General features: G+C 39.7%; 1 protein-coding gene across 1 annotated transcript in view; it reads right to left on the bottom strand.

Moving 5' to 3' along the window:
- Positions 1–436: 436 nt before the first annotated feature.
- SCFD2 (sec1 family domain containing 2) overlaps positions 437–23,125 on the bottom strand; it is a 170,348-nt gene continuing 147,659 nt past the window's right edge. Inside the window, exons 6-9 of the mRNA XM_065737025.1 lie at positions 12,998–13,143; positions 10,270–10,404; positions 5,133–5,252; positions 437–2,074 (exon numbers count right to left, since the gene is read on the bottom strand). Of these exons, the coding sequence (XP_065593097.1) occupies positions 1,982–2,074; positions 5,133–5,252; positions 10,270–10,404; positions 12,998–13,143 (494 nt within the window). The 3' untranslated portion in view covers positions 437–1,981. The remainder of the gene's footprint in view (positions 2,075–5,132; positions 5,253–10,269; positions 10,405–12,997; positions 13,144–23,125) is intronic.

Below are 23,125 nucleotides of genomic sequence, written 5' to 3'. Positions count from 1 at the left end.
CAGCCAGAGGAGCTGCTTCACACACAGGATGTGCAGAAGCACCAGTGTCTGCCTAAACCCTGCACCCCTCTCATTACCCCGCAGAGCATGTCCTCAGATGGCCAGGTCAGAGACCTGACTCATGAAAGACATGTGGAAGAGAGAAGGCCACAATCACCAACCTCAATCACCTCAGGAACGCAGCAGCAGCTTGGAGATATGAGTGCCTGAACCTGCTTGGGGCTGCAGAGGTCAGCAATGGTCACGGAAGGTAGAAGAGCCTTTCTGCCACCAACAGATCATGGAAACCCCTTGGGGACATCTCCAAGACAGAAGGTTTTGGTTCTTAGGGGTAATCAAATAGTGCAAATGAGGGGTGGAAGGAATATTCAGTCCTGGTATGCATAGACCTGTGTCCTAGGAGGGAAGGAGATGAGGAATGAGCATTGGAAGAGCACTGCTTTATTATTTTATGACATAATTTACAGAACATCTGTATTCTAAGATTAAATGGTATAGAAAGAAAAGAAAATGCAGAGAAATGCTATTTGCCTTCAAGCTGCTCTGTTTAAAATACTTTTTGAGCTTCTAACATCACTATCTCATAATATTTCTCATTTTTTACAGCACAAAGTTCCATTCTATAGCCATTCTTATAAATTGTTCTTTCATAGAGGCAACATTGTCCACGCTTTATAATTGGTCCTTTGTTTCTTTCTAGCCACTCAAAAGTGAATTTAAGCCAAAATGCAGCCTTTTCTGGAGACCATTATAAACATTTAAGAGAAGTTAAGCGGGCTACTGAACAAAGGTTAAAGAACTGCTTCCTATTTAAGCTACTCCTTTGGTATCAGGAAGAATGCTACGTTCAAGCAAACTTCATATACCATTTGACATTCTCATTCTCAGTGTGAGCTGTAGTCTTAGCCTTTCTCAGATGAATCAAGAGAATGCAGCTTCAGAGCTCCACTATTCTATGTTGCAATTTGGAACTCTTTGTGCTAGGCACAATCACAATCTCTATTGGCTAATGCTGTTTTAGCTAAGATTATATCACATTTTCATAAAGAAAAAATTACATAACTGAATGTGATAGCAGCTCTTTCATTACCATAAATGAAACATAAAAGCTGCTCTCTAATCATGCTGTTCAGAAATCTAGCTCAAAAAAGAATCTGTCACAGTGGCCTCTTGAAAGTGGGAACATACTTTTTTTGCCCCTTTTTAAAATGCATGTGAGAGGATGATTCTTCCAAGGTTACCATCACCCCATCACAGCCCATATGTCCTCCTTGTGTTAACTACAGAGAAGTGTGCCATCGGAAACAGCCTTTTCTCCTGGGACTGTGGGTGGAAAAACTACAGCAGGAAATGGAAACCTGTGAGAGAAACAACCACGTAACTCAGCCCTCCATCCTGCTGCTCTGTTGTGGCTGGAAGAGTGTCACTGCACTGGGAGCTGCTCTGCCAGCTGAACTGGGGCTCTGCTCCACAGTTACTCTCTGGGTGTTATGAGCACAGGCTGTTAATACTGTGTAAGGCACACATCTTTTGCAAGGTAACATGGCAGAGAGATGGATTTTGCTGCCCTTTTCCCCCATCAGCAGCATTTCCAAGCAGAATCAACCTCAAAAAAAAAAACCAAAAACCCACTGGCATTAGCTGCAGGGGAAAGTGCTGCACAGGGTGTACACATTCAGTCCTCCTGGTCCTCAGCTGCTTCTTGTCTAGGGAGTTATTACAAGCAATCATCCTTGTGGGTGCAGAGTGGAGGGGGCAATTCAGCACCACGCTGCGTTACCCTTAAAGAGAGGGAGGAACAGGACAAATGGACCAGCTTTAGGAGCCCCCGTGAACTGCACAGGTTCCCCTGCAGCCAGTTACCCAGCTGCACAGTAGGGGACATGCTGCTTTTCAGAAGGCTGTTGGGAACAGTGATAGACCAGAGATTTGATGCTTCCAGCCAAGGCAGCCACTCATCTTCTCCACCGATCCTCCCATGTCAGATACCAGGGTCAGGTTGGGGATGATCAGCGGCAAACAGCTGCTCAATAGCACCTTGTGGGGTCAGGAGTGCTGAGGAGAGCACAATTACCTGAGAGAAGGAGGAAAAGAAGCAAGAAGTCAAAATTAAGGGGATCAGGACTGACGGCAGCATTAATGAGCTGTGATATGAACTGTTCTCTTATCCAGCACCAGACACGCTGTGTGTTTCTGGTGTTTACTGACAGGGCCATGCGACCTGCCCAAAACCGTCTGCTCGCTAATAACTGTGGTTAAATCACTTAAGGAACATAATGACTGGTAGCATTGTACTCTTAATGAATGCGTGCTTTGATTCACTTCTACCCACATGTACCCAGTGATTTGTTGCGACTGCTATTGTGTTTGCTGTGAGGCACTAGACAAGAAGCCAGCAGCTTCCTTTCCCACAGAGCAGGGTTTTGCCAGCAGGCAGTTTTGAATGACAGCTGTTCCCCCCTGTTTAAGGCACGACGAGAACTCTACAAATGCTGCTGGTCTGCTGTGACTACTGGGGGAACTACAGCCCGTGCTCGGGAGTGCCCCTGTGGGCAGGACGCACTCTTCTGCACATCAAGACCGTGCTCAAACTCACACACTTGGGATGCTGTTGCTTCTGCTTGGTCATGTTTTTAATCCAAGCTGGGTCTGATAAATGAAGCTGACACTCGCTATACAATACACACTGGTAGATGCACACCCTATCCATTTCTCGTGACTGGAGCATGGTACACATGTCTCTATTGGGAAGGTGTTTCTCCAGAAGAAGAGCAAAGAAAAAGAGCAAAAAGCCCAGAGCAAAGCTATGAAGCAAGGAGGGAGTACATCTGCTCCTGGAGCTAACTCACGCTCAAAGTCATAGAGAACGTGCAGTCTATACAGCATTATATAGCAGGGAATTTGAAATAAAGAATTAGAAGATAAGGAGACAAGTACTACATTTAAACTTTCGTTGTTGTTGCTCTTTCAATCTTCTCATTTTAAATAGTGAAAGGAATCTGGAGTTCCATTACTACAGATTCCATCTGTACCGATGATAGCCTCCCCCTCTCTTCCCCTCTTCCCACACAACCTGCAGCAAATTGACACTGATTATCTCTTCTCCTTCCTATGGCTGAAAACTGTAATTAGTGGATGGCAAAAGCTGATGCTGTCTTACTTCTGCCCAGAGTTTCTCTGTCTCCTTTGGGTAGGTCTGTGCAGGACAGTGCACTACCTCTGTGGACCTTCCCCTCACTCAGAACAGCATGCCTGCCCCTGATGCTGTACATGAAAGGATATACCTGTGCTGGTGTCAGCTGAAGCACAGGACCCAGGAGCACTGCAATGTGCAGCTGCCATATGCAGGGGGAAGGAAGGATGCAGCAAGCATCTGATGGTGCATCTGTGGGGATTGATCTGTCTGTGTGCCTCAGCCACAAGCACACATGCTGTGCACATGGGGAGGAAGGAGGGAAAAGCAACACACTCTTTCCCCTTTTTCTCACTCATGATTAAAGGGGGAAGGAGTTAATTTCTTCCTTTCAAAGTAGGATACCTCTCACTGGTTTAGGAAGGCTATTTAGTATCATTCACAAACAAATGACACACAGAAAATGCTATTTTCTTTTGTGCTTCTCCATGAGAAATAAATTTGTCATTCATATCCCAGTGTAGAGCAGTTCTCTGGATGGAAACATGTCTCCTACTGCACATTTAAATGTCATTTGCTCCAACTCCAAAGAACTGCTGAAGTAATCAGAGCACCGTGCCAATTTTTCTGTTTCTTTACTCAGTTCTTTATTTTTGCACCCACATGTCTCTCCATTTCTCCAAAAGCCAATAATTAGTATAAATGTCAGTGCTTTGTTTGAATGGAACAGACTTGTGAGGCCAGTGCTTCCCCCTTGCCCTGATGTCTGAGGCTGATTGCCTAAAATCCACAAAAGAAACTCTGTTAAGGGCTGGCTCAAGTTAGACAAATGCCTGGCTTTTTGAAAAGAGAATAATCCCAAACAGGTGGCGCGCATTCACAGCTACAGTGCAGAAATCCAGGTAAATCCAATGAACTCATATAGTTTTCTACATAAGACTCACACAACTGCTTCTTTTCTTCCTTTTCTTCCTCCTCCTGACTCTCCCCTGCAGTCCTTTCACCCCTAACACAGCACATTTTGACAGAGGGCACAGCGCAGTCAAAGCTTAAAATTCTTTAGGAATCTGCCTAAGAGGGTGACCTGCCACTGGGGTTAAGCCAAAGCAAAGCAACACCAGATCCCATGTCACCACTGTCAAGCCTCAATTCTCTCTAGAAAGCTACTCAAAAGTCTTGCTGCATAGCTCTCCACTAGCTCACTTGTTAACCCCATGCTTATCTTTCAGGCTATATTAATACATTTAGGGTGTGGATTAACTTGTCCATCAGTGTGTCACAATCCAATCTCTGCTCAAGAGGGGAAAGAATTTTATTCACTCTTTTGAGGAGATTAGCAATTGCTTAATTGGGGAGAAATGTGTTATCAGATAAAAAAAAACATCTCTAAAATGGTACGCAGTCTTGGAAAAAATTGTTGCAAAGACAACTGAAACATGGAAAGCATGCAATGAACACAGTGGCTGATCAACCTTTGGTTGGCTCTGTTATGCTAATGATTTCTCACTAATCAAAAAAGCCTGCCACAGGAATTTAATAAATGATGTGTACAAATCACCTGGAAACTAGACGAGTGTTTATGATGCATTTGGTGATGCAGCACTTCTTGAACCTCTTTGCAGTTAGTCTTTATATTGCCACTATACTACTCAGTACTCAGCAGATAATGAACTGCTCTTGTACACAATTCTCCAAAATTAACAATGATTTTTAACAATATATGAATTTTTTGAGACATGAAAAGAGCTCCTTTAGAAGAATGCCAGTCTATCTGGAATGCCTTCAACCTGACACCAGTGGTGACACTAACACACAAAAAGTCCAGATCCTTGGCTCCTGAATACTTGTTGCTTACAGGTGCACCACAGCAAAATCGCAACGCGATTCCTGTCTGTGTATCTGTGACATGGTCTAAGTCTGGTATCAATGCTATAGACAACACTGTTTGATGAATTTTCTCATTCTTTGTTCAGGGGGGAACATTTTGAGGTGATCCTACCTGAGTACTAGGTTTGCGTATTGCTACCAGATCCTTCACCATTTTGACCTCAGACACTGTCACACCACCGACCATAAAGATGATTAGAAGAGGATGGTCACCAGGGTGAGGGCGATTCACCTGTAAAATGAAAGAAAGCATTATTTTAGTTGCTTAGTTCACCTCAGCAGTGATTGGTTCTTAGAGCTGCCAGAGGAAGACTAATAAGGAAGTTCAGAAATAGCCATAGAACACTGGTTTCTGGAGCAGCTGAATCAATGGAGATAATGCCCAGTTAAAAATCATGAGCCATTCACAGCAATATGGAATTTTCATGGCTCACACTGAAATCTAGAGAGGTTTCTCAAGAGGCCTGAGAGCTTCTCCCTCTATTCACTTTTTGTTTATTTCCTTCCTTTCCCAGGGTGGGAGGACAGTACTTGGGTAGGTGCACAGTTAGAATATATATACAGGAGGCTTTAAGGAATGGGGAGTAAATTACTATCTGGTAGAAAGAAGGAGTCCAGTTTAAACATGCAAGAATCCCTGCCTTACATCAGTAACTGAAACAATCATAAACAGTGTATTTTTGCTGGTCTAGTGAATAAGCCTTTATAACTCATCCAATGAAAATAAGTCAGGTTCATAATATGTGAAATCAGCTTCTTTCACTTCCAAGTTTTCATTACTTTTATGATTGAGTTGCAGCTCATTTACAGAAACTCTATTCAAACAAAATACTTGTTTCATTTTTTCCTAATTATCTTTAAAATGGTACAAACATTGATTTTCAGCTAGTATGTTATAAAATCATGTTTTAATTTCAAACATGAAATGATGCTACACATCAGCTTCCTCTTATCCTCTCCCAAAAGTCTGATTATTTTGCTGTTTCCTACCATTCCTTCTTTCTTGCAAAAAAACACTGCCCTGATGATGCCTTGCTCTCATTTTTGATGAACATTTGGATATGATATCAATGGAACCCAGAAATTGTTCTTTTTACAGCACCCGCACGCCTTTCTGTGTGAAACACTAAAAATGTCTGCTCTGAAAAGTGACAGTGAGAGCAGCTGAGTTTGCTCTTTTTTAGATTCTCCGCCCCCTTCGTTTCTGAATGCGTTGATTTTCAGCAGCCCTCATTTGTCAGAATGGAAGTGGTAATCAACCCATTCTTGGGTGGAATGCTCTTTCCTTACTTTCACCACCATGGTAGCTATCTCTGACTCTGTGGCTCCAGCTCCTCGGGGCACAGCCCTTCTTCCTGATCTGTTTTGTGGCTGCCTCACACCTAGTCTTTGAGCAGCCCTGTTCTGTGTTTTGACTGGAAAACTTCCGAAGAGACTTCCTCAATTTGGAGCACGCATGAGGGAAGACATGCTCTCTCTAGCCCGGCTGACCTCTGACGGTGTCGTGCTCCCTGTTAAATGTTGCTTCTCTTGAACTTCTAAGAAGTTGGAAACCAGTTCAAAAACACATAGATCTAATTAACCAATATACCAGATCTTACAAAGACTCTCTGCACATAATATAATGTCAATTGCAAACATTATATTATGCAAAAATCCAAACCTACTGCAGATACCATGAAGAGGATAAGTAAGACCAAAGTATCTACCTATAAAGGAAATCAGACAGAACTATTGCTGGCTAAAATCTTAGATTATTTCATGCCAAAGTTGCTGTAAGCAGTGACAGTAAGGCTGAAGAAATAACTGCTCCCAAACATGATGAGGATAGAGGTTGGCTAAACAAAACGCCTTGCTATGACACTTTGAAGTAATACATGAATTACTAGCTTTATGCCTTTTCATAGCTCTTTGCTCTTCTTAAAACACTGCAGCCAGAGCAAACTGCTTTACTCCATTTCATGAAGCTCCTGAGTGATCCAAGACTTACGTGGAGAGCTTAAACATCAGGAGCTTGCTATTGAACAATGCCTCTCTTAATATCTTCCCTGGTGACAACTTGTCATAAGCAAGCATGCATTACGCCGGACACACTGAAAGGACACCCAGTATATTAATCAGAAATCACAAGCTTTCATGGCAATCCGAAAAGAAAATGTCTTGACAAATCATTCAGTCAAAATAAACCTAGATCCAAACACGTGTTGTCTATATAAAACTTATTATTTTTCAGAAGACTGAAGTTCAAGCCACAAATTCCAGAAATGCATATCAAAAATGCTACTAGGTATGCAAACTCTAAATTAAATTAAAATTGCAATGAAAATGATTTGAGAATCTGTAATTGTGTTATGATATGCACAAGTGTTTTGAAGGAGGACAGTACTTTGGGTACAAAATATTTGGCTGTGCTAAGAATGTAAATGTCTGCCAAGATTTTTTTGTTTGATAATACAACCACCCAAGGCTCTCTCTTCTGAAGCATCTGGCTCCATGTAGCAAAACACAACTCATTCCTGTGTTACAGAAGAACTGGAATGGACTGCAACAAAAGCAACACATGCATTCTGGATTCCTTCTAAAACTACTTTGTTTCAGGACATTTCTGAGGCATCTGAATTTCATTTACTGTAAAATACGAATTTTGCAAAAATTCCCAAGTGAAATTTTCTTTCAGTTCAAAATACCATGCATTAAAAATTATTGGTACCATTATCTCGGGCAATTAGAAAGACTAAATGAGAAAAGAACAAAACCCTGAAAGCCTCCAGCCATGACAAATGTACGTAAAGAGATATACATTTGAAATTTGGTCAATTGCTGATGACGTGCTGCAGGCTTTGTTCCCCAGTCTCCATAACTGCCATGGAAGATGGCCTGAAAAACCTTTACAGGCTGCTAGGCAGACAGGTCAGAGGGGAAGGTCTGCTGCTCTAAGCAGGGCTGCCTGCCTGAATTACTGACATAGCAGAGGAGAGAGCACTGCCTGTCAGGAAAACCCCCATTATGCTGAAGCAAAAAGAGACCAAAGGAAGAAGGGAGAATGCCTTCCATGTTTATTTGAATTGGTATTTATATTCAGGCATTGAGGAAGAAATATAAATGTGAGGAAGTTCATCAAATAATTACAGTACTGATGGTGCAGTTAAGTGTAGAGACAATCTTGTGTTAGAAATACAGGCTGGTCAGAAACTCATTCATGAAGTAAACAAGGACTTACCAGAAAGCCAAACTACCAACTAAATGAAGAAGCACAGACACATATTTGTGAGATAAGTGATGGTGTCCAAGAAATATTCATCCTACATGAGGTTCACTTGGCCACCTGTTATACGCTCCTTACAACAGTTTTTCTTTTTCTTACTTGCAGAGATGCAGGAACTTGAGGTACACACCATACAGGGAAGTCAACCTTCCCCTGCAGAGAAGTCGTTTTAGGATTATAACCCCCTCAACCACCTACTAAATTTTCAGGAATACATGCTGCATTTTTCAGGAGCTCTGCTCTTTCCTGGAAGAAGCTCTCTGCAAACCTCCACAAAGTTTTCTCCTCTTCCTCTTTGACATTTTGTAGTTAACAGAAATAGAGATGCTGGCTGTCACATGGACCAATCCTCTCCCACTCTTTCCCTGTACTCCCCCATCTGCTTGGATTTTGGTTAATCCTAGCATTCTGCAAGTTCTGATCTTTTCACCTATGTCAGTACAACAACCAACAGTCCAATGGGAACTTTGTGATTAGAGTATCACTGTAATGCACTTATGTGTCCTGAACACAAGAATTAATAATATAGAAATAAGAGACCTAAAACTAGCTAAACCTGCCATTGTTTCCATATAAATATTTAGACTTTGCAGTCTATGTGCTTGTTGCCTGGTCTTTTTTTTTTTTTTCTTGTTGCTTTTTTTAAATTTTTGTAAAATAAATAAATAAAAAGGACAAGCTATGTTCCTGCCTCAAAAAATAAAACATAACTAAACAGTGAAATAAATACAATTATGAGAGTTAATGGTGAATAAATCCAATCATTCAAAAAATCACTGTTGTGCACAAGCTTGTTTGCTCTGTTTGATGCAGTTACATCTGTTTCTTCTATTTTTTCTATTTTTGGGGTGGCAGCAGGATGATGTTTTTCAGTATCAATACATGAATAGAAACAACATGGGTCACTCTTTCTATAGCTATCCTCTCATATCTCAGGGCTTTATCATAAGCTCTGAAGAGCTAAGATTTTCCATTTAGTTACCTAGCTAAGTACGTTCTGAAAATCCATTTCAGCAGTAGGCACAACTTGCTGAAAATAGGCATTGTATTGAGACATATCTGATTTTGTCTTCAAGGCAGACTGCTCTGTAATAACAGAAAAAATTACTTTGTTATCTTGATAATGGGCTCTAGAATAGAACCAACACAAAAATCGAAGTTATTTTTTGTCACCTGTCTTTAGATGCATGAAAGGCCTAGCTGGTATTCACAAAGAATAGAAAAAAAAAGAAAAACGTTTTTCTTTTCAACTATCACAGAATCACAGTACAATGGAGGTTGGAAGCAACCTTTGTAGCTCATCTAGTCCATTTCCCTGCCCAAAGCAGTGCAGACTTCAAAATTACACCATGGTGTTCAGGGCTCTGTATAGCCAAGCTCTGAAAATAATGGAAATGGTGAATCCATAATCCCTCTGGACTTTCTGACTGATTAGCCTGCCTTCCTCCGCACTGTATGTTGGACCTCATTCAATTTACAGAAAGGGCACTGAATATGGGACTTCTCTGTTGATCTTCCTCCCTGTGAGACCTCTTTGTTCTTACTTCAATCTCAAGGCTGCTCGTTATCCATAAAATTCCTTGAAGAACTGCCCTGTGGGATGCCTTTTGGAAATCCCGGAAGTTTATATTAACTTTACTAATTTGCTTGCTGATGTCTCTAAAGAGCTCCAAAAGCTATGTGAGGTTGGACATCCCTTTAGTGAAGCCACATTGACTCCTCCCAGACTTATCCTTATTTGTGTATCCAATATCACCATTAATTAGGTGTCTGGTCTGCTCCATTCTCCAGGTAGCGATACCCATTTGTTCCATACCTGCAATATGGTGCCTCAAATTATTTCCAGCCTCTCTGCAAAGATTTAACTCTCCTGACTGTCCCTTATGCTCCCTTATACAGAAGTGAATACATAAAATCAGCTATTGCCATACCACTCTATAAACTCAGGGGAATCTTACAGATTAACTTGGGAAACCTTATTTACCTTCATGAACATGCTGAATCCAGTTTTAAGTAGATCAGTGAGGCCTGATGAGATATGCTCAATATCAAGAGAATCAGGTCGATCAGCACTGCAGATCTCTTCTACCACCTGTTTCAGCAGAGGTTTGTAAGAAGCCTGCACAAAAAGAATAACATGCTGTGAGTAAAGCTCTTTAGAGCTGGTGCAACTGCTCTTCTAAACCTTCTTTTTCCATTAAAGGAAACAAAAATATTTATTCTAGAAAGGAAACAGCACAGAGGCATTTAAAAATTGTCATTTAAAAACGCCTCTGTGGCACTGGTGGTTTTTGTGACCTTGACAACAAACGGTCAAAAAAAAAAAACCCCAAAAAACCCAACCCAAAATGAAATCAACAAAAACCAGCTCAGTATCAAACGGAAAAAGTCAGGAAGAAAGCCCCATATTTATTCTTCCCTACATGTACTATATGAATAAAGGGAGGCTAGGAGTAAAAGGGGGCTTCTAGTTTCTCTTGAGTGGTATATGGTACAGAACAATAGGGATAGTGCTCAGTTGCCCATCATGTACTTGGAAGGACTCATTTTCTTTGCTTGTGTAAAGAGATATCACGCAAGATAAACATAAAATAGCTGGAAAATAAAAAGCAAGCCATTTGGTTATGTAACTTGAAACGATGATTTTCTAAAGTAATTTAAAAGATGTTTTTCATCTAACAGTCTACAGCGAAAAGTACACTTTTTGAATACAGTCTTGTGAATGAAGATTTATCCAATTCAGCTATTTATTCTCACAACACGTGCATATTTTTAGTTGAGCCAGTAAAGCAAATTGCAGCAGACATTAACTGCAATATCTCTCAGTAGACCATGACAAGATTTGTGTCAAATCTAGTCCTGCAATAAACAGCTGTTTGAAAATATACATGCAGGCACAATGTCCTGTTATAAAGATCTGTTTAATATCTTCATAGATGAGAAACAGACATTGAGAATGAAATATTTGGAGCAAAGATCAAATCATAGTTAAACAGAGTGCCTTATTGTACAAAATTAAAGGATAAATATTATCTGACTACAGACATAACTATGTACTGGAAAGGCAAGGCATTAAAAATGTTCCATGATTTTACACGTCTGAAGTTCTAGCAACAAAACTCAGACCCCTTCAAAATGATCTGATTTAGCTACACAGATAATAAAGGCAGATTTCACTTTTTAAGCTTTGATAACTACAAAAATTTTTGAAACCTTTTATTACTTGACATCTATCAAAAATTTAGGACATTTTGATTTTATTTTTATACAATAGCTGCATAAATTTCTAACTCATGTAATGAAAGTATTTAGCAATTTTGAATTCTGTAGGACACAAATTGTGTTTAAAAGAGTTGTTTTAAACCTCTATGGCACATCTCAGACATGATTATAAGGAGAAGAAAAGGACATAGATGAGGGAAGGGAGGAAAAGAGGGAGGGAGGAAAGGGGAAAGGAAGGAAACAAGGAAGGAAGAATAAGGAAGGAAAGAGTGAATATATATAAGATCAAGATAAAAGAACAGTAGTTTCATATCAGGCAAAATACATACTCTTCCATGGTCACAACATTAACTGGTTTGATGTACACATTAAGACTACAAATTCTAACACTATGAAAAGTCTTTCAAAGAGGCTATCCAATTCCACGTGTGCACAGAAACCATTTTTGATTCTGAAGAAATGGAGGCACCTTTGCTCCTAGCATGTAGCAAAAGAGCATCTATAGGCTACAGCCAGATTGGGGGCTACTAACTCTTAATACATCCCTTGCTGTGTTCCAGCACTTAGCCCTAAGCAAACAACCTGGGTTTCATCCAAAGAACATAGTGATGCCAATTACACTTCAGGTAACTTTCAGAGGTTATTTTCTTATCATCTAACTGCCCCTACATTGACCTGCATTAAACACTTAACGATTTTACCCATTTCAGACACCAGACCGGTCATAAGTACCTGGAGACTTCAGTAACAATTTTTCTCCACCTTAGCTTTCCAGCAACATGTTGTAGTACTCCTAACTCTTGCTGTTGCAAAGCACTGCTTAATTTGGATCGCATCCCTTTGCCAGTCTACAGTATACTAACAAGTTTGGAAGGATCTTTTTTTTCTGGCTTAAGGCTGGAATCGAGTTTTACAGTCTCCCTCTAAATTTTTGTATGTGTTTTCCACTGTAAACTCCATTCTTAACTGAAAAAAATTAAACACTTCAGGGGATATGGGAGAAAAGCACTGTAAATTAATCCTGATGACCTGCAATTCATGTGTTCACTTTTTAAAAACAAAAGCAGCTTTTCTCACCTATTCATAAATGAGATTGCCTTGCATAGTTACAGAAACGGGGGAGAAAATACACAGAAATACAGCTGCTGTCTGGATGCAGGCATCCTGCTTGGATAAGATAAGCAAAGTCAGTCCAGTTCCATCTGGACCTTGTCTTGCCTTTCACAGACATTTATATTATCTCACAGAGCTGCAAAGGAAATCCCCAATTTCTTCATCAGACAATTCTTTATTGATGTGGACATGGATATCATGAGTTTGAATGAAGGACATGATGATTAGGTTAATTACAAGATCCCATAAATCTATTCCACATGGCAAGAACCCATGTAGGATTAGCACAGCAGCAAAATCAGTGCTGTTCATGAAGCTGGAATTTTGATGGCATGCTACAGAAGCAACAGATGCACAGAAAAGGAAGATTCACTTGCCTGGTGGGTGTTGCTGCCTGGATTATGTACAGAATTAAATTGCTTCATATGCATTCGAGCTCTTGCAATATCCCTGAGCAACTTGAAGACATTGTCCACTGCTTCTGTGGTGTTCTGGGGTGTTAGGTTCAGTGCTGAGTTACAACCTAAAGAAAAAAATAAACGTGAGAAACTTCCATGTGTTTTGATAACAAGTAGTAGGAAAAAGCTAACTGGGAGGAAATGTGAACAAATGACATGAGGACAGAGCCCCTGCGCAATGAAAGAACACAAAAAAGGCAGCACTATCAACAATTCATAGGGGACACTCAATTGCAAACTAATCTGGATCACACTTCCATATCTTTGCATTCTGTATTTTATCTTTTCTATTACACATTTATACTATTCTTCATAAACATCTACATACACGCACGCACTTATACATAGGTCTGAGACCATTCCTGAAAGATGGTTATCAGACACTCCACTTTCCTTCATTTGAACATTATTTCTTGTAGGATTGTGACTCAGAGCCCCCAGAGGCGCAGCAGAACAAAGCCAGGTGGCCGCATGTCTGCAGGGCCACACCACATCAGGGTGCTGCACATCGATGCCATTGCATCCCACAAAGCAACCGAGTGAACGTGGACAGAGTCCTAGTGATTTCCATGCTATAATTCTATGGCAGATTGCAAAATAGCTTACAGAAATATTTGTTTTTTGTGTACGTGCACATACACAACTGACTAACATATAGTTTTCATTTGGCAGAAGAGCCTAGGTGTTGTCAGTGAAGCACTGAACACACAGCCCCAATCAGCAGCTCATCACTCCAGTCTGTAACATCAGTGATGCCCTTGCAGTCAGAGAGCTTGCTCCTGTGAGAGGTCCCATGCCAGGTTATGTGCAGGAGAATGGTGTCCAACAGCTGCAAAATGTGAAGCTCAACACCTCCCAGGCAGACAAGGCCTACAAACAGAGTCTGAGGCCACTGATTGTGCTTTATATTTATCACCTGCTCAGGCCAACAATATTCAGAGATCTTGCATTGTCAGTGTCCTTTTAACCTGCCCATGGGAAACAAGAATGCGAAGACAGGGAAGTTACTGCTGGCTCCCAACTCACAGGCTGGGGATATTTAACTGCTAGTGTTTCCAAAGTAATTTGCAAATGAAAAATAGAATGAAAAGCTGTCTCTCATTATTGTATAAATCTATTCTTTCTGAGGCAAGCTTTCTCTCTTTTAGCTGCACCAGCGACTGGCAGCCTCTAGCTACCTTAATGTATACCTTTTTTGTGCTCTCTGCAGACCCCCCTCAGCAGCAGCCCACCCCAGTTGGCCAGCCCTGCTCTGGCATGTTTGCTTTGTGAGTGAGCACAAGGGCCCAAGCCGAACAAGTTCAGGCAAGGTAAAAATCACATCGAGTTTGCTTTGCTTTGGACACTCGTCTCATTTCTTATTAATTGTTTATCCTCTTGGGCCATGTAAAAGACTTTTGCTGTGGCTCTATGGTTATTTTTCTCATTAAGAGAAATATTTGTTTCCTTTTCCCGTTGGCATCACCTCTCTCTGTCTCTTTATTTTAACAAAGGCATTTCTACCAAGATGTTTCCAGCCATCTTGTCACTCCCCATTCCTGGAACTAAAGGGCACTTTCCAGGGGACATGGCCTTGTTGTGTGCCTGGAGACCCTGAGATGCACCTAACTGCATCTGTACTGTTACAGTCCTAACCTGCTCCACAGCAACTTCTCAGCTGCCTGCTCACACCTCGGCTGAGCGAGGGGACCAGTTCTGCCCTGCTTTCCCTGCAGGCACCTGCAAATCTGCCCCAGTTCTCACCTCCCCAGTGTGCACATAAGGGGAGCAGAACACAGCTCCTTTCCTCTCCCTGCTCAGTGCTGAGAAATGTGTTCCTATTCCAACAGTGAGGAGGTGGAATACATTAGTTGTTGCACAGCTCTGTGCTAGTTACAACAACTCTTCCTGTTACTGTGCTTTTTTTTTTTCTTCACAGAAAGTTAGCACTGGGAGAGCATGAATGAATTTCTTTGAATCCAAAGGTCTACTATATACGAGAAAAGGCATTTAAATGAAGTATCTAGACATGGCTTTCCTGTCAGAGTTAAAGATCAGTTGTGAAAAAAAGAAAATCACCACTAACCACTGGGATTAAAGCTTTTAAAGCATCTCAGTGATATCTCAAGAAGAAAACAAGTTGATGCACTAAGTGGGGCCTTAAACCGAATGAAACCAGTTTCTCCACAGATTTCTGAAGTCAGAAGGAGCACGTTTTTAAGAAAAGGAAACACACTGTGAACCCATTGTGTGTACTTACACAGTGGTAGGTGATTATTTCTTGCTTAAATGCAACAAGGGAGAATTTCTGAACTGTGTATCACAAAATCTTTTACTGAGCTTTGTCTATTTCAATACATGGCCCAGGTGCTACAAACAAACCTTTTCTTCCTCTAAAGCAGTATATTTACTGACACTTTGTGCAGGTCTTGTATACTTTGAGATGCCAGAAAAAGTCTGTGCTGCTTGCAAAACTCAAAATTTAGGAAAACTGCAAGTTTTCTGCTTTACCCTGTTTTATACAATTAGGCTGTCACTGCCTTTATCTTTGACTCTCTCTAAAGATCATTTACAAAAATGAACTGATATAAAGCCTGCAAACCATGGAAATGAGCTGGCAGAGCAGCTAAGCCATTTTAGCAGCACATACTGAAGCACGGGCTAAAACAGAGAATTGATACAATGAAGAAGATAAAATCCAGCATCAGGGTCGCATTATGCAAGCTATTTTCTAGATATGTAGTTAATTTGCTTTCAGCAAAAGACAGAGAAAGAACAGAGATACAGGGTGTCTTGAGGATCAGAATTCAAAATACAGCTATGATACAAAACTAATGAAAATCTTCCGTTTTTAGACTTCAGGTGGTAGTATAACAATAGAGGTATTTATTTGTCTATAGCAAGTAAATCCACAGCCACATATATATTACTAAACTTATGGCTGTGGGTATGTATATTATCAATATACTCATACACTGTTATGAATAAGTAAGTAGAAATGTGTGTATGGTTACACAGACAACGGTTGCATTTTGCAAGGTGAAAAAAAAAATGTTAACAACTCAAACTAGGACAACATTTGTGTGATTCTCCCCTCACCCTACTTCTTCATGGTTTCTGCTATGCATTTGGATGTTTATTTTTAAATCTGAATTGTATTAAATTGTGCTCCATGCTGGGTCTCAGTGGGAAGGTAGTAACCAAGTATCACACTGTAGGACAAGGAAGGATGCTCCGGAATATGACTGCTCTAATTTTCCAACACCAACATTGGCAGAATGTAAGAAATTAGAATGTCAGTTTGGGGATTAAGGAAGAGAAATGTGTTCAACTGCCTGCAAGAGAGAATCCAAAAGACACGCAGAGCTGACAGCCTTCCTGCAGTGCTTGGCACATCTCTGCACACTAGGGATGGTTCCCTCCATCCTTGGCATCTCCAGTGAAAACATGCACAGTGAATTAAAATTGCAAGAAAATTGGCACTTAGGAAAAAACAGAGGAACAGGTTAAAGGCTGTGAGCATGATGAGGTACCTTGTCAAATCACAAGTTTGGAAACTGCACTTGCAAAAACCTGGCCACTTACTTCTGTGATCAAATACTGATTTGAGACCTACCTTCAGAGAGGTGTTTTTTTTTTCTGTTTTTTTTTCCAAATTTTGGCCTCAATATCTGTCGCTTGGACAGTTCTGTTTTATGGTAATATTTTATTGCCTTCTCTTTGCCAAAATTCAATAGCACAACATGTAATACCAACATTAATGAGATACTGGAAACTCAGTACTGGAGGGTCTCATATTACATGAAATTAAATCTGTCAATTCTGTGAACATTTACACAGAAAAAAAAATAGTACTTACTAGAATAAATTACATACATTAACTGCAGGAGGAATTTAAGTTAGGCTCAGATGTACATTCTGAAGGGAAAATTTGAAGGAAATTAATGCAACAAATTCACTGGGGAGCTACTCAGTTGCTCCCTCAAGTAGTCCACATTTTAATTAAAAAACCACACATGTTAATAAAGTTCCAGTAAGCGTTCTGCAACCCTAGTAATGTCTTCCAATAATGTTCATACAAAAAATCCATGTTATACAAAATGATATAAGACATTATGAAAATACCACCTAGCCTAAACTATCAAATCATCTGTCTTTTATGAGAGTACTCTCCTTTTTCTCTTCTTAATAATCTTCAAGATTTTTTAAATTTATGTTAATTACAAGGAATCACACTTCTAAAATAACAAAGTGAAATGATTTTTTCAGTAGTTTTGCTTATTTTCCCATCTTTAGCTTGGACAATAGAAGTGCATGCCGTTGATGGTTTCTTCATTTCAAATTTGGTTCTGTGTTCCATACTGCTCAGGTAGAAATGTCTGGGAAACATTTCCTTCTGAAAACTACTGTGCTACTTAGATTAAAAAAAATTAATAATAATAAATGCATGAAACAATTGCAACTTGGTGACTTAAGAATGATGGTTATGGAGAAATTTCCAAGACATGTTTCCTTTCCCAATTTAAGTTCTGAGTCAAAGCATAATTCAGTGTGCTTAAACTGGTGAAAGCAGCTTTATAATAACATAACAGAAACGTAAGACAACAATTACAATGAATAACTGTGATCTATTTATCAATTACTGTAGAAAAACAGTATTTTTAACAGAAAGACAAAAGTAATGACATATTAATGCTATGTATAATTATCTGTTCAAAAAGGTCTCTTTAACCAGAATGCTATAGAACAGATGAAAAGACATCTGAAAACTGACAGGGATAATAGGCACCTACTTAGACTGCATTCAACAGTACATAATAATTGCAATTTTATTTTCCTCCTTTATTTGAACTAGCATAATTATGGTATATATCCCTTAAGTAACCTTTCTTTAAATTCATAGCTATGCTCAGAATAATATCTTTGTTTCTCCTTAAAAAATGTTATTGATTATCTCCTAAAATAACAATTTTTTTGAAGTTTAATTTTAATCTAAAACACTATGGAGTTTGGTTTCCAGGAGAAACAGCACAAACAAACTGAAAGCTAAATATCAACTCTGTGTTAAACTATGCTGTCCCGACCATTTTCACAGTAAGAGTGGGTAAAAATAAGCTGTAACAATTTCAAGGTAGAAGAGAAATGAGGCTGTTAGATAAACAAAAATATTACAGATCTTGAAAACTCAAACATGAAAATCTACCAGATGACGTGCCACTCTTGATATATTTTATGTACATTCAGCTAATGCCACCCTACCCGATTGGAAGAGAAATGAAAGAAAGAAAATACTTTGTTCGATGCAATTTTGACAGAACATACAATGCGGAATAATAAACTCTCTAACGTGAAAAAGCTAATTAATGACATTAGAATTTATAGCTTAATTGTAAATCTACTGTCTGAGCTGTACCATGCTCCCTACTGAAATCCCAATCTCAGAAAGCATTCAGGTGTGCTTAACCATGTCTCCCTCAAACCCAGCCTTCACCCTTACTTCAGTGTCCCAGATCCAACAGAAAGAAAAATCCTCCTGCTCACTGTCACTAAAGACAAGTATACATAGTAGGATACAACACAAAGAAAAGCCTTCTAGCACACAATACTGAAAGCAAAACCACATTACTGCAGCACAGCCACTTACAGCACTCATTTCTCACAATATCTAGGGCCTTATTTTTTTTTTTTCTTTTCTTTTTTTCCCTCATGCAGAAGCGTTACAACTTTGTTAAAAAAACCAATACTGATCCTGATAAGGCCCAAATGTCAGCGCACTGACAGCATCCACTTTGTATTACTACATCAGAGGTGTTGCATGTTGTGCATACAGTAGGCTCTCTGGAGACAAAAACCTTTCTCTGGGTGAGTCGTACTGATTCTCAGAACAAATGGCCTGATGTAATGTTACTGGTTTTCAAGTCTTCCACTGAAGGACATACAGAAAAAAACTGCTACCACTTTAACCATTGGTAAAGCACAACATTGCACATGTGGACTTGGAAGACCTCAGTCTATTTGTGAAGCTGTGAATCGTGAGCAACTTGCTTCAGGTATAAACACAAGCTGAATGGACTGTTCCCTCCGCAGGTGTCCAGATAAAAAGGCTTGGGTGTGTTTGCAATGAGCAGTATGGCGCTGAGAAGATCAGGGAAAACATACTTTACAGAGGTGTTTGCTCTTGATGAATCTCATGGAAATATCTGTGCAAAATCAGTATTACATTCAGAGTCAGAAATAAAACAGGAAAGGTCTTTGCAAATTTCTCTCCAGCTTTTGTTGAAATGGTTGTTTATATTTTTCACCAGCCACTGTAAAATTATTTCAGTTGAAATCACCACTGGAGTACTTTCTCAAAAGATAACTCTCCTTCTTTTGGAAATGGTTCACATCACACCAAGAATAATGTCCTATAAAAAGTACATTTATGAAAGATATTTTCCTTCACGAAAGCAGATAGCACTGACTCATCTACACGATTCTGAAGTCTTCTCATGCTCATCTGCTCTACAATGCACAGAAACCGCACATTGTACTTTGCAGAGATCAGAAGAACACAGTCGTCTGAATGTCCAACAATGTGTGGATAAACAATGAAAAACCAAGGAAAAAGCATGAGAAGAAAGAATAACAATAAAGTGATAAAGAACTCAAGCCACGCAGATAGCACTGTATAAATTATCCTGATGTATGTTAATTTTTAATCGGAAATTATTGTAACATGAGAGGCAAGACACTGACAGTAAAAAGGACACTCTGGATGAAAAGCAAAATGAAAGAAGAAAGGCTGTGGAAAGGATAAGAAAGAAGAAACCCTATTACAGGAAGATGGACCAGTGAGGCACTATTGGTTTCCAAAGCTTGAAAAACTGCATCACATGCCAAAGCTGCCCCTTCCTCTGGGTACGCTCATAGCACAGCCAGCCACTGGTAGAAATAAAAAGCCAAGAATTACATGAACTATGTCCATTTTATGCTTTTCCTTTTGTCAACTAAGAAGCACACTGTTGCACAGATTGCAAATATCAGTGATGAAAATGATTGTACATGCTGCAAGCACATGTGTAGAGGAAGGAAATATCCCAGTGTATTACACAGAATAAACTCATATTCGTTATACAGATAATAATTCATAAAATGTGCAATAGATAAAAAAGATGCTGACAGAAGCCTCAGTTTAGCAGAAAATGTAAACACACAGTTAAGATAAAAGGAGTGACGGGATGAAGTTAGGCGAGTGCCTAAGTGCTTTGTTGAACTATGGTTCAGCCATCCTGTTTAGATTCTGAAATAATCATGCTATTTTACTTAAAAACAATCAGATTGTGGAGTTGTTCTGTTGTCTGCTGCAGCACTTAATATTCAACATTTTCTGTCTTTAAAACTAATAGGAAATTTGGTATGCATTGGTGAAAACACAGCTTAGAGCACAGGTTTGAAGAAACAACAAACAATAGAAAATGTGTGGGACTTATGTGCATTTGGTATAAATTGATAATGTTACCCAGAAAAAGGAATAATGAAAAACAAACATAATATTGTCATCAAATTTCAATACCTACTTATTTATTGTGGGCCAAAGAATAAAGTGTACCATGATTTATGCTTCAAACATGCAGCAGAAGCATCTGGACTTTTTTTTCATTCAATTGTGCTTGCCTAAGAATGAAAGAGAGCATGCAATTTCAATATTAACCGGATTACTTTTATTATTATTATTTTTTTTTTAGGAAGCAAAGAGGTTAGTAAATGCAAGCAACCAACCAAGTCTGAAGGACTGACAATAGCAATTTAGAAATGGTATTGATCTGTAACAGCACAATTCTGTGGCTGCTGTAGGCCTACGCAAGTGCAGCTCAGAGGCACCTGGGCCCAAGAACAACATACTATGGGAGAAGGCTGCCATGTGCAGGTTGTCTGTACGACGGTAAACATATAATGGTGATGGTCATACTCATAACAACAGGTTCTCAAAAGGATCAGCAGACATAGATTCATAGGTTCATAGATTCATAGATACATTAGGGTACATATGGAGAATCCTCTCCTTGATGGATTCCCTGAACAAAAAGTTGAAACAGAGGGAGGGCAAGGCATCCTCAGCTTTGACTATCAGGTATGTAATGTATCTGCCTCCTGATCTTCCATATCTAGTAAAGATAGGCATTTAAGCACACTTTGCAATAGCAAATCAGATGTTCACAACCCATACAGCAATTTCTTTTTCTAACACAGTGTACTCCTGAGTTCCCTCCTACATTTACCTTTCACTTCAGAAAGGGAAAATATTTATTAATATTGGTCCTGAAGTCCTAGCACCAGCTCGTGACTGATAATTTCAGTGAATAATTCCTGCCTAAAGAAGAATTGTATGAGGATGTAATTATGAATGTAAACACTGCAAAAAGTTACGTTCAAATTCAGTATTAGACCTTTCTCATTATGTTGAGAACCTCTCTCGGTTATGTTGTCTTGTTCACCGCTAAGTACAATTCATCAAGATTACATTCACAATCACAGAATCATACAACCATTGAATCATAGAACAGTTTGAGTTGGAAGGGAGCTTAAAGGCCATCTGGTCCAACTCCCTTGTGATGAAAAGATATTCAAAGCTAGATCAGGTGCTCAGGGCCCCATCTTAGCTGACCTTGAATGTCTTCAAGGATGGGGCATCCACCACCACCTCTCTGGGCAATCTGATCCAGTGCCTCACCACCCTTATCACAGAAAACTTTTTCCTCAGCGTTAACAGAAACAATGGAAATGTTGGGTGCTTTGCTGCAAAAATACATCTCTAAGCAACTGACATTCCTTCTAAAATCACAGATCACTTCCAGGCTGAGGAGTAAATTGGACGGCAACAGATGTAACTAGAGATCTTTAATAGGCCAAGGACAGTTCCCCCAGAAGCTTTGCAGTTGATATAGAACTTTCTCCCTGAATTCCAAGCATTGCTACTCACAGTGTGAACAAAATGATTCACTAGCTGACTGCTAGGCCTAGGCCTTGGCTTCCCATGTGGTCTGCAGGGAAACAAGCTGCTGAGCAACCGCTCGCTGCTCTCACAGCCTTCCTACACATCAGTGCAGCTTTTTGAGGTGAGAAGCTGGCAGAATGGAGCCAGGCATTCTGCTAGGCAATCTCACCCACAGCGTGGAGGCACCAAGCAGGTGACACAGCAACCTCCATGCATCAAAAAACTGCACCTCAGGGTGAACTGCTGGGGTTGTTTGTTTCCAAGCAATGAGAAAGATCAAAGATAAAGGATAAAGCTTCTCCATATGCTTTATTACTACTCTCTCAGATAAGTAGAATGTTGTTTACAATTGACTCTGTGCAGTGTCACCATTAGAGTCTCAGCCAATGTCGAGGTGAGTTTGTCTGCTATATTATTCAAGAAATTTTTACCAGCCTCAGATGTAAAATTTCAACTGCTTTAATTATCTGCGATGCAATAAGGTTCTTATTCCCTCATACAGGGACCTATTTTTATACTAAAGGATCAGAAACATGACATTAAGTTATCCAACAAGGCATCTGGAAAATATTTTCTTGCACAAATATTCTCTCTGTTCATGGGGGTTTAACAGTCTCAACAACTGAATAAAAACTAAGGGGAATTAATTAAACAACAGTTCCCTTGCACTACATGAGAAATCACATTTGAGCTCCTACTATGATCTCGTGGTGTTGAATCACTCTGTCACGGTCTATAGTAACACTGCACTCCTTAATTAGATTTTTTGTTGCTACTACAAAACTACACTTGCTTTATTTTGATCACTACCCATTTAAAAAATACTCTCAGGTGAGATTCAACTCTAATAGCATTAGCTATCTGAAAAGATCTAACATGGTTCACACTCATGTCACCCCAAGGACTCTTCTGGAAAGGTGTATCAATCTGCCCAGGGAGGCGGTGGAGTCTGAGATGCTGACTTGGCAATAAGGGATATGGCGTAGTGACGGGACTTTGAAGGTCAAGCTGATGGTTGGACTGATGATTTTGAAGGTCTTTTCCAATCTAGATAATTCTATGGTTCCAATATAAATCTGAGATAAGAGAAA

This window comes from Cyrtonyx montezumae, unplaced genomic scaffold, assembly GCF_038088225.1.
Source record: "Cyrtonyx montezumae isolate F1298 unplaced genomic scaffold, pur_monq_1.0 scaffold_2, whole genome shotgun sequence".
Lineage (NCBI taxonomy): Eukaryota > Metazoa > Chordata > Aves > Galliformes > Odontophoridae > Cyrtonyx > Cyrtonyx montezumae.
This window is presented reverse-complemented; position numbering and strand designations above follow the sequence as displayed.